Raw genomic sequence first — 12,764 nt, forward strand, 5'->3', positions numbered from 1 at the left:
TAATTTGGATAAACGGAAATTTTGTAACTGGATAAAATGAAAACTTAAACCTTGCTCTTGTAGGATATAAATAGAAATATTAGGTGCTATTAATTTGAAATAGGGGAAAAGGTAAAATGACGACGTGGATAAGATGACGAATCGCTAATTTTTCTAAATTAATAACAGATATCGATTCGATGTTGAACTCATTAAAGAATTTAAATAATAGTAGATTATCTGTTGGAGTTTGGTTTCAATCGGTCCACAAAAGTGAATAATATAATAAGAAATGTGTTTTTGATACACCCATGTGTAACTTTTTGGCATTTGTTTATAGAGAATGACGTAATTATAGTAAATACTTTCGGTTTCTAAATAAAATTATAATATAGTTAAAAACGCACATACAATGCATTCATATTTTTTATTTTTTGTAGTGTAACATTTTTATCAAATAAATAAGTAAATACTATGATTGCGGGTAAGATGACAGATGATGCCAGATGACACATTTGTACTTGCAGAGTATGTTCTTGAACATTAACGCAAACGTAATTGCGTTAATGTTATATAAATTAAGTTAGTAATTTGTGATACTGGTTATACTGATAATCTGTAAGTAAATTTTATCATATGTAATTTATTGATTTCGTTATTTTTAAAATATAAAGTAATTGTACTATTAATATAATATATCGTTAAATAAATACGAAAATTAGTGTTTATACAGATAAACAATAGATAGGTTACAATGTAACTTAATTTGACTCTTTTCGCTATTGAAAGTCATTTTACCCACATAAGAGGGCAAGATAACGAATTTGACACGTTTTTAGAAAATCAAAATTTCTTAAAATTCTAATTAATTTAACAATTTTTTATTTTTACAGATACAAAAGGCTTTAGTAAAGCTAAGAAAAAGATTATTATTTTTACACCATTACAGAAATTAGGAAAAATTGACAAACCTTAAGGTTGTCATCTTACCCCCCTTTTCCCTACTTATTAACAGTTTTTTATACGAATGTGCATCGATTCCGCTACATATATGTTTGTCTTTTCGCTTTTTAACTAGCTTTTTATATTATTTATGAATCTGGATGCTAATAACCAGTGTCTTTTACGAATAGAAATACTTTCTTATATGAGTTCTCTCTATTTACTTCTTATAAATACGTTTTTTGTACTTTTTTAATAAAATGGAACAAATTATGTATTTTTATTTTTGGAGCGAGTTTTGAAAAAAAATCTTTTGAAATACATTATGATTCAGCAAAAAAATATTAGAGCGGAAAGAACAATACGTGCAGCCAGGAAAACGTGTAGCGGAATCGGTGCGTGCTTTTATAATAAATTGTCATTAAGTCTATTAAGTTAACTTAATATTTTAATCTACAGTCTAAAAAGGCAAGGTTTAGGCTTTTATTTTGTTCCAATTAAGAAGTCTAGGATCTTCTGTTGTTTTTCTACAAATGATTAAAAACGGCTTAAAACACGTTTTTGCATTTTTGATCTTGTATTTGTTTAGAAAGTAGAGCCAATTCACTATTTTTGTTTTCAGATTCGGATTTTACAGAGAAAAATCTATCAAAGTAATCCAACTTTTTTCCGCAATATAATATATGTAACTGTAAATATATTATATGTTAAAAACATTTACACGAAACTATAAAATATTATTATAATTTTCTATTTGATGTAAGAAGATATAAGAATACTAATTTTTATAAAAATGTACAATTTTATATATTTTTACTATAAATTCTGTAATTTTTATACATTGTGTATGCAGTTTTACATACGTTCTTTTACAGTGTAGCTTATATCAGTTTTTTTATAAATGTCAAAATATAATCTGGGGACAGATTAAAATTTATTAAAAATATTTTTGGCCAACGTTGAGAGTAATTCAAGTTTAAAAACTAACTGTTAGCTCAGCAATGAGACGTGCAAAGTGAAATGCGGGCGATAGGGATGGAGCGAGAGAGACATCGTTCACCGGAGACACTCGGTCTTTGCGGCGGGATGATGGAGGGATGGCAGAGTGGAGAGGGGAGTGAAATAATGTAGGGGATAATGCAACCGGGTTTATTGCACTCTGGATCTACGATGTCCTCTCGCATTGTCTCCAAGGATCCGAATACTCCGCGTTTGCTGTTGACCAAATTTATGTCGAGTATACAATCAGAATAGTTTCACATGCAAGATGAATTTGATTCCACCTACTGCAAGATTTTGTGTGTGTGTGTGTGTGTGTGTGTGTGTGTGTGTGTGTGTGTGTGTGAAATTTTGGACAGTAAAATATTCTGACATTTTTGAAAGTGCTAAAAAAATTCTTCTAAAATTCTTTCATTAATTATTCGATATAATTGATACTTCAACAAGAAAAAATCTATTGCAAACTAATGGATGAAGTTGTAGTTAAGAAGGAAAGGTCCGGCGCTCTTGAAACACTTTATGCTAAATATTAAGATGCGGAATGTGTAACGTGCACTCGGAATGACAAGGGTGCTTTTTGGTGGTTGCAGAATTCCTGGTATGCGTAGTACGGGCATAGGGCTCGTTCCGGGACTGGTGAAGGGATCAAAGGAGGGTCATCTAGCTGCTCTCGAGCGGTTCGAGGGCCGGTGAGCACGAAAGGGCGAGCAACCACCTTGCCGACGACCAGCAACCCTCCCGTCCGTCACTGTCGACGAACAACAGAACAGGTTTGTATATATTCCTTGTAATTGAATTATGCGTAAACTTACTGTCAATTGTATCATATCACCCTCTGAATCCGATCTGCCGATGAGTGAGATTAATGTTCTTTTTTTTTTAAATTGTGTTGTTTATATAACTGAAAATGTAGCTTTAAAGAAAAATATTTTTATATTTATAAAAACAATTATTTTAATTAATTTTAATAATTTTGAATTACCTTTCTTACATTTATATATGTACATTTGTTTATATTTTATTGCATAGTGTAATTTGTTTAGTTCAATAAAGCATTGACATTATTTTGTTGTATTGAAAAAACTATGTTTTTTAAATTTTATGTATTTAAAGAATTTATTTATAACATTTGTGAAACGTTATATTTTATCTTTTCGTGTATGATGAGTCATGTCCCAGCCTTTCTACAATTTAAAATGGAAACTGCAACAATGCATTATTTTATTGGATCCAATTTGTTTTGAAATTTGAAATTTGGTTACAAATTTATAACCATCGATTAAAAAAATTTTTAGTAAAACGTGAATCTTTAGTAAGATGCTAATTATTCTTAGAAGAAAGTCACATCATGAAAGAATTGAGAAAAATTAGCAAAAACATTTTAGAAAATATTTAATTGTCAGCTTTTTAACGTTAATCACGACAATTTTCATGTGAGTTACAAAGAAAGAAAAATTAAATTATTGTTAATTAAAGGATGCGAATTATTATGTCAGTCTGCACGTGTGGGGTAAAGTATTACGGGGTTTTGAGACGAATTGATCGTCTTTCTTTCGAACGAGTGTTTGCGCTGGAAATCGCGGAACAGATAAAGAGAAAGTGTTGGAAAGGTATCAAAAACTTGGGAGAGAAAGGGCTTATCTCAATGCGTAAGGGGGAGGGGGCAAAAGATAATCTATTATACGTTTCTAACGGAGGGTCGCTCGGTTAGATGCATTGTAAACAGAGCTATTTATCAGAAACATCGTCGCATCTTCCATCCACAGGAAGTTTTGAAAGCGTTTATATAAGCAAGAAATCGTGAGAATTGATTAAATTGGCATTATAAACTTTTTAATATATTTTATAATTTTCTGGAGAAATCTTAATAATAATTTTTTATTTTAATGAAAAACTTTAACCGGGAATTCTCAGAAAATTTTTTACAAAATTCGAGTACATACCATGTTTTTATACAGAAAAGATATTTTCATATATAAAGAAAAATATAAAATCTTTAAAGAATTTGATAAGCTGAAATTTTATGAAATATTATAGGTATTTTATTTTGATATTAGAAATTATTCAAAAAAAGGACAATATGATTGTTTTGATCACATCATTAAAATCATTAAAAAATTCTAAATTCTTGGTTTTAAAATGTTATTTTTATATACGATATTTTAACTATGAAAACTATTATTGTGAATAATAAGAATATATTTTTTTTATTAAAACTGTACAAACTTTTTACATATAAGCAATGTTTGTTTAATGCCATATATCTTATTTCAATATTTATTCATTTGAAAATAAAAATGTTTTCGGAACAAAAATTTTTTAATGTATTTTTTATATTGCTTTTTTAAAATAAAACATATATTGTTATAAATAAATAATATATATATATTTATATATATTTGGTTACTTTTTATACATATTTTTATACATTTTTTAAGTATATATGATAATTGAACGTAATATAACGAAATATTTTATTATACAATATTATTAAATTAATTTTTACGACCGGTATATGTTTAAACATATTAATAAAACAGAGCGCCTATACGGTCTACATCGAATCTTGGTGATGAGTTTAATTTTTCTATTAATTTAATATTTTCAATTCATATAAACTGCGCGCCGACAGGTTTCGTTAGACTTGCAATACAATTACTAAGCCGAATATCGATGCATCTTACAATTCTCCCTTTCCCGAAAAACTATAAATAAATTTATTACGAAAAATAGTACCTCAGCCGGGGTTCGAAATCGGATCTCCCATTATTCCGTGAGAATATTTTATTATAATGAAAAGTGAGCGTATTTTATTATAATTATGTTATTATATACATATATGTACATACATATGTTCTTATGTAACTATATCTTATTTTATATTTTATAATTTAATTTTATATTTTTTAATAATTTAATACATATATTTTATAATAACTTACAATATAATATACATATATTAAAATTTAACAATTTGATTTAAATTTAACATGAACGATTAAAAATGACTTTATAATTTTTATTTAAATTTTATGTGACATGTAAGAAATAAATTAGGAAATTAAAATTTATGTGTTATGTAATAGATAAATATTATTTCGAAAGTTGCGCCGCGTTATATCAGAAATGACGAAAGTCAGCTGTTCTTTCGAAAACCTTGTTATTGTCCCGAGTTTTTATCTTTACGCTGCTAAACGCGATGGCGGGCTTGCGAAAAAACTTTTCCATCCTTTACGGTGATTTAAAGCGGTCAGACGTTTTTTGTTCCGCTTCAAGTGCGCGGGGATGAGGATCGAGGAGTTCTAGAAGTAGATCGGCCCGGGTATACACACGGCGACTTTTCGAACTTGTCGAAGAATGTTGAGGTCCACAAAGACGGCCAAGCCCTCGAACGAACAGGATCACGGGAGTTGGAACTTGTGCGGAGCCCTTCGGGCAGAACCTTACTGGCTGGGGAACGTGGTCCTGGCTTTACGACGTATTTCTCAGGGCATATTCAGAGAGCTAATTATTTCTGTGAATACATTGTTCCTGTGAATTGTTGGAATGAACGTAAACTTCTATTATCAAACACTATTAATATTCATGATAGACAGTTGTGAAAAGAACAAAGTCACTTTTGATTGTGATATATATTGATTCGGTTTAAAATTGTATTTAAATTATTACAATAAAAAAGGTTATTTGATTCGATAAAAAATTGTTATAGTTAATTAAATATTTATTTAAAATTAATTAATACATTTTGTTGATTAAAAGAAATATTTTATAAACAAAATATTTATTTGATGTAACTAATTCGATATAATTATAATAAAAAACAAATGTTAAATATAGAGAAATATTTAGTTTCTTGAAAAGTCTTTTTATATTAAATTTAAAAGAATAATGTTCAAAATTAAATAAATTTGTTACTAAAAATTTTAAAATTTTAAAAATAATTCAGTCTATGACGTTTTTGGACTTTATTTTATTTATAGATAATTTTTAGTTATTTTACTTAATAATTGTAAAATTTAAAATGACATTATAAAGACTGTTCTTATTATTTGATATAGAAGGCACTTTCTAGTTAGTATTTATATTTTTAACCTTTTATTTCTTTTTTTTAATATTTAATTAATTATAACAATTTTTGGGATAGGAAATATTTAATTAACTATAACAATATTTGTTTAAGAGATACAATCTAAAGACAAAATAGTACGTTAGATTGGAATAACCTTTCTCCGTACAATTTGATACAAAATGAATAAAATTATTGAATATTTATAAATTTGCTCTAAATTTCATTGAAAAAGTATGCTAAAAGTAACATAATAATGAAATTAGGCGTCTGACATTTAGGAGGGAATTCAAATGGAACGGAATAATATGCAACTGAAATAATGTTAAAATTGAAACAAAATTACGCCGCCCACAAGGGCGAACGAAAAATAATGAAATGGAATTCTCTCCCCGGAGTGCGGAGTGCACGCGTTTCGAGATTTCTCGGCGACCAGTCACGCTCATCGTTCAACCCTATCTTCTCGAGAATGATTTATCTACCCCATGAGAGGGTCAGGATGATCAATCTATATCAATCGCAACTGCGTGATAAAACCAAAAGCAATTTCTTCCGCAGAGATAACGGCTTGTCTTCTCTCTCAACTAGTATCCGCAGATGGGTTAGCGACACGAAACCTAGTCCTTACCCTAAAAATCACCCTCTCGCTTTTCACGTATTTATTCCTCGCATGCAACGCTCTGTTTACGACGCGCGAGGATTTATTTATTCAGAATCCGTATTTACCGAAAAAGTAATCAAGTCTAGTTTTATCGATCTAAATGGATAAATGGATATTCAAATAAATAAATAGATAAATAGACGGGCGAACAACATTTCTATTCCGAAACTGGGACACGCGCGGAAGGACATCTTGTAATATTGATATGCAGACTGCGTTGCGTTTCAGAAAACGCTCGCTTCCGGGATGACGCGTGTACATAATAACGACGTTTCGAAATATAAAAAAAAAACTTTCGGGCCAATGGAAAATTCGTTTTAGAAACGTATTTTCAAAGAGAGAGAGACTGAGAAAGAGAGAGTTAAATGCAAAGTCTTTAAAATAAGGTTCCACGGATGCTATCGTGAACGCTGTTGCCAGACGCGATAGCAAAGGATTACTACAAGGGATAAGTTTTGAAATGATCCCGACGACCCTCCCGCCCTCTTCAGCTTCTCCTTTCAGACCACTTCAATTCCTAAAGGCTCATAATCGTCAGCGCTCCTCATTAATTAATGAAAATAATTGGCCGACGAGGAGCGGCAGACGTCGCAGTCTATTTGAAGATAAGGATTCGCGACAACTCGAGGAGTCTCAAGGGGATAAGGGCGACGATGTGCCCGACTAGTTTTTCAGGCAGTAAGGAGGGGAGAGGGAAGGAGAAGAGGGAGAGTGCAAGGAGATATTACGACAAGGAGATCGGGGTGGAAATTCATTTCCTTAATGGAGGCTACAGTACTGTATACCTAACCGACGGTGACTAAACACAACCTTCCCTGTCCTCTCTGTTCCCCAACTATCCGATATGATATACGCGGTGCTCTGCAGAAAGGATCTCGGTTGTACAATTATACTGGGTGTCTGCCTTGTCATTTGGATTGGGTGTCCCAAGAGAGTGGTAAACGTAAACTGAGATATGTTCTAAGGAAGCGTTGTAACGTCGACATATAGTATTATTTTGATAATACTGGCTGTATTGACTTGTTTAAGCATCACGATCCGTGGATATAATGTGAAAAGAAAGATCGATCTGAAAAGAGTTAATTCAACTTTCGGTCCCGAAATTATCCTTCGGAGAGCCGAGAGAGATGTCACGTCTTTGGCACGTGTGGCAAATGTTCCTTTAATTCACATAAAATTGACGATTTGGGAATGTTTGAAGTTGTTATAATTTGGAATTAAAATCACAAAATTAAAATGACGCATAAAATAAAATAGCCATTAAATAATTTTTGTTATATGCATTTTTGACAATTAAAAATGCAAGATTAAAATCATAATGTATGTAATATTACGATAGTATTGTTTACCATTGTATTGTTTAATCATTTTTTCAAATTTTTATATTGACGGCAGCTATTTTGATGACTAATCCGTCATATTTAATTTTTCAAATTTGATTTCATATTTATAATCAGTGATCAGGAAAACATATGTGAAAATATGTTTTCACAAAAATCTATTGAGCCATTTATAATTGTACTCCTAAAATGATTAATTGTGTGTCTATAATAATTTAAAAAATTTATTAATACCAAATAATCCCCTTGATACACATAAAAATTATTTACTCGATAGCTGGCATATTAAATCCGAATGTTATAACTTTAACTTAGAATTTGTAATCAGTGATCACAATGTTGATCATAATTGTGATCACAAAAGTTTATAAATGCATTATTCACATATATAATTTAATAAATTAAAAAAAATTTTAAGTATTCTATTTTACACCCTCCCCCCCACACACACAGGATTCTAGTACAGGATCGCGAAACGTTATAATACTTTAAAACACGAGTATCACATTTTGCGTTGGATTAGACTTAGATAATTTTTTAGAATATATTAAGTTTGTAATTTGTAATTTAAGAGGACACATACATTTAGATAAAATCTCTTTTTGTTTTTTTTGTGGAGGAACGAAAAATGATAGGATTTCCTTACAAAGATATATTTTTCTTATATTTTTCTTTATTTTTTTTTTACTTTTTTTATTTTCTCTGTCTAAATTTTATTAAAGTATTATGTCCAAAGACGGCGCTGTTTAAATCAAGTTTTCCAAACATGTGACATTATGTTTCGAAGACGGTTCAACTGGTCGATTTGCAATTTTACACATTTTATCAAGCATTAAACTAAATTTAAGGTAGGATTTTTTATGACGTTAGTTTCTCGCAGCTAAAAGAACGAACAAAGTTTATAACAAAAAAATCGCTGTGTTGACTGTGATCAACTGCCATTTTATTAAAATGCAATATTTTGAGAAATGACTATATTAAATATTAAATCTAGATTTCAACTTGTAAAGCTTGTGCTTTTTATTTTCTGAGCTGTTTTTTTTTTAAACATAATTTAGAAAAACTTAATTGAATATCTCTAACACATCATTTTATACATATAATTTTTTATATTGTTATTTAAATATTAAATAGAGAAAAGTAAACGATTTAACGAAATAAAAACGGAACGACTTCTGTATCTCTTTTTGCTGTTTCACAAAAACTTGCAAAGTCAAACTTCATTTTAATCTGTTTGAGATCAAATATGCTTCCTTAAAAAAACTCGTTGCTTTCTAAAAAGGTTAACGTTGCACAGCGGTGATTCGTGAATGAAATTTATTGTCCTGGGTTGAATAAATTTCATATTCTCGTCGTTACTGCTCGCGGTACTGGGCATCGGAAATATTTCGGGAGTTTCGCTGTGTGGGATTTTACGTTGTAATGTGGTAATAAGGGGGATGTAATACTGGACGAGAGTATGCAATTAAATACGGCCGAATCTGAGCTGGCGGGGGGTTACGCGGAAGCCACTTCCATGAGATGTAATCGTGCAGAATATAATATGCCGTTGGCGATAAATAATATCGCGGAAAAGGAGATGGGTGAAAGAGCTAGCCGGAGTGGGAGGGGGAAGGTCGGGGAACAGGCAGGGTAGCGTCGGCTGCCGCGGCCATTAATCAGATGAATTAATTGCGCTCATTAACGCGCCACACTATGAGCGCGATGGGAAATGACTTTTTGTCACCGTTGTTGTCGCCGCGCCAGGAATTTCCTGCTTGTTGCATTTCCTTGCTATTCGATAAGAATGTTAACTTACGAAAATAGAATAGAATAGAATAGACTTTATTGCGTCCCAATTACGGGGTATACAAGGCGCTTTTTTCACGGAGCGTTCCCGAACCGTTCACATACACAGCCCCTCTACTCCCAAACCGACCTGGCCATAAGCGACCTTTACATTCTGTTACCCCCCACCCCTCTCGCCCACCCCTCACCCCCTACCCCCCACCCCCCTTCTCCTCTTCCTCCATTCAATCCTTCTCTCTTCCCCTTTCCTCTCCACTTGTTCTCTTCAGCTCTCTTCCGTCCTCTCCCTCCTTTTCTCCTTCTGGGACCTCTCCTCCTCCTTCTCCTCATCTGCCTCCTCTGCTCTCCTTGCTTCACCTTCCTCATTTCTTCTTGCTTTCTCATTCTCTCCTTCCCTCCTGCTTCTCCTGTCTCTTTCTCACCACTCTCTTCCCCTTCCACGTCTCTTTCCATTTCTCCTCTGTCACCTCCTAGTAACATAAAACAAAAAACATAAGATTTCAATTAACTCCACCAGCTCCTCTCCCCTTTAATTCCCTTCCTCCTTTCCTTCCCCCTCGCCTATTTCCCACTCTTCTTTCCTCTTATTCCACACCCATTCTCTCCCGTCCACCCACATGCTTCTATTCCCCACATATACTTTCTTTCCCTTATTTCTCTCCTCTTTTGCCCTTTCTAACATCCTCCATCTGATTTTCCTCTCCTCCATCGATAAATCCTCGTCTAACCTTACATCCCAGCGACTCCTTATCTCCGCCCTCCTCTCTAACAACCAGTCTCTATCCTCCTCTCTCACCACCTCCGTTATCACCACTATCGTCCCCCTTTCCCCCACTCTTTCTGATACTACCCCTAAATCTACTTTCCTTCCCGCTTCTCTCTTCATAATCCCCTCTATTATCGCCTTTCTTTCTATCGCCCCCTCCCCCTCCACACCCCTCCACACTATGTTTCTTCTTCTCACCTCCCTTACTCTTCTCTCCCTTTCCGCCTCCCTTACTCTTTCCCACCCTTCTCTCTCCGCCCTCTCCCTCATCCTCCTCTCCATTTCCCTTTCCACCCTTTTCCATGCCTCTATCCCCTTCCCATCTCTCTCCCCATCTTCCTTCTCCTCTCTCTCTGCTCCCTTCCTCTCCTCCTTGCCAGTTCCTCCTGTCTGTCCCTCCTTCGTTCTGCTCCTCTCTTGTCCTCTTCCTTCATCCTCGTCTCTCTCCTCGCCCCCTCTCCTCTCCTTCTCCTCCTCTCCTCTCGTCTCCTGCCACCAGCTCTCCTCGACTCCGTCCTTCCGCCCCTTCTTCTCCTCTTCCCTCCGTTCTCTTCTCCTCTTGTTCTCGCCTTCCCCCATCCTCTCCTCCCTCTTCTCTCCAACCACCTGTTCCCTTTTCCCACTTCTTCCTTCTCTCCCGTCGTCCCGTCCGATCCTCCTCTTCTCCATCTCTCCCTCCTCGTCGTCGTCCCTCTGCGCTTCCTCTTCTCTGCTGCCTCTTCCTCTCTCTTCCCTCATACTCCTCAGCTCTTCCCTCTCACCTGCTACCTCTTCTTCCCTTCTCATGCCTTCTCCTTCCAACGCCTCTAACCTCTCTTCCAATCCTCTCAGTCTCTCTCCGACTTCCCTCAGTCTCCTTGTCATTTCCCACTTCAAATTCCTCAATTCTCTGCCCAGCTCCTCCATTCTCTCTTCCTCCCTTGCTTCTCTCCTCTCCCCGCCTATTCTCTCCTCTGAGTCCGGCACTCTCTCTCCCTGCACACTTTCACTTTATCTCTTTCTGCACAATCCTTCTCCTCCTGTGTCAGAATCGCTCTGTCGACATGTGCCCTCGATGGACCACGTGTACGGAAACCCGCGTTCCCAAACACGCTACCATCCCGCCCTGGCACTCTTGCCAACTTAACTCTAGCCCCACACTGCCAATCCCTTCCTTCCACCAGATTGACACCCCTCTTCTCTCTTCGCGCTCGCGCTCGCGCTGCCTCACTCCGAGCGCACCGCCATCTGCCCTCCTTCCTTCCTTCACTCCTCTCCTTCGAAACTCTTCTCTGCGTCGCATCTCTCCAGCGCCCTCTCTCTGACCTCTTCTTCTCGTACCTGCCTCCATCTTCCCGGCTTTCGTCTCTCGTTACTCCGATGTCTGCCCCGACTTCTCCATCCTAATATCTTCTCACCTCCATCCTCCATTTACTTCCCTCCAATTGCCCGTCTATGTCCCGGTCTTCTCTTCCCAATCGTCCACTTCTTTCTCTCCTCTCTTTCACATTACACCCTCACCACACTATTCACTCCGGAGCTCCCTGTTTCACCTCCACTCTCAACCACGCCATCTTGTCTCCCTCCTAACTTACGAAAATATAGATATTAATTTTTCTTATTTCATACGTGAATTATAAGAAAGAGATAAAGTTTTGTGTTTTTATTTTATCCTTGCTTGTATTTGTATTAGGATTTAATTTAAAAAAAATTGATTAACGTATTTTTTTATATAATAATATAATACAAGGTAATTATTTTTTACAGAGACTCAGTCTGTTATATGTATTTTTAATAATAATATACACGATATGCTGATAACTAAACTACACTAACCTGAGAAATTAAAGTGTATACAGTTTTTTTAAATAACTTTAACTATTTTTAATGCATTTTTGTTTATTGAATTACAAATCCATTTATATTGACACAGTTTTGAAAAAAATGGTTCAAATAAACACGATACGATAATTAAATCACACTAATTTAGAAATTAAAAGACATAAATATTTTTTAAACATTTTTAGCTATTTTGAAATATTTTCGCTTGCTGAATACTAATCTGTCACTCAAATTTGTTTGTTATTTTACAATTTGAAAAATAAAACGACGTCAAAAGAAAACGATGACTTTGATTCCAATAAAGTCATAGTAATTGTACAACATGGACATTAAAAAATTTTACTGTAATTTTAATAAAATTTAGTAAAGTATTTCTAATTTTTTAAAAATTTGATTAAAATT

At 34.3% G+C, this 12,764-nt stretch overlaps 2 protein-coding genes across 6 annotated transcripts in view; one reads left to right on the forward strand and one right to left on the reverse strand.

Moving 5' to 3' along the window:
- LOC105839511 (inactive rhomboid protein 1) overlaps window positions 1-12,764 on the forward strand; it is a 137,640-nt gene that overhangs the window by 13,986 nt on the left and 110,890 nt on the right. For all 4 annotated transcript variants that reach the window (XM_028192805.2, XM_028192803.2, XM_028192804.2 and 1 more), the window contains exon 2: window positions 2,511-2,690. The gene's annotated coding sequence lies outside the window, so the exon portion shown is untranslated. The remainder of the gene's footprint in view (window positions 1-2,510; window positions 2,691-12,764) is intronic.
- LOC118645853 (vicilin-like seed storage protein At2g18540) lies at window positions 10,170-11,486 on the reverse strand. Of its 2 annotated transcripts, none has more exons than XM_036287628.1 (2): window positions 10,954-11,486; window positions 10,170-10,295 (listed from the first exon to the last, which is right to left on the reverse strand). In XM_036287628.1, exons 1-2 carry the CDS (start codon window positions 11,445-11,447, stop codon window positions 10,280-10,282), a joined length of 510 nt encoding a protein of 169 aa, XP_036143521.1. In that variant the 5' UTR covers window positions 11,448-11,486; the 3' UTR covers window positions 10,170-10,279. The 2 variants fall into 2 exon arrangements, with proteins under 2 accessions (XP_036143521.1, XP_036143520.1); XM_036287627.1 differs by having other exon boundaries at window positions 10,887-11,486.

This window comes from Monomorium pharaonis, chromosome 5 (genome assembly GCF_013373865.1).
Source record: "Monomorium pharaonis isolate MP-MQ-018 chromosome 5, ASM1337386v2, whole genome shotgun sequence".
Classification (NCBI taxonomy): Eukaryota; Metazoa; Arthropoda; class Insecta; order Hymenoptera; family Formicidae; genus Monomorium; species Monomorium pharaonis.

Coding starts and splice junctions, on each gene's coding strand:
- LOC118645853 (XM_036287627.1), bottom strand. CDS start 11,447: ATGGAGGAGCTGGGCAGAGAATTGAGGAATTTGAAGTGGGAAATGACA. Junction 10,296..10,886: donor GGAAGGGAGCAGAGAGAGAG/GAGAAGGAAGAT, acceptor TAAAGGGGAGAG/GAGCTGGTGGAGTTAATTGA.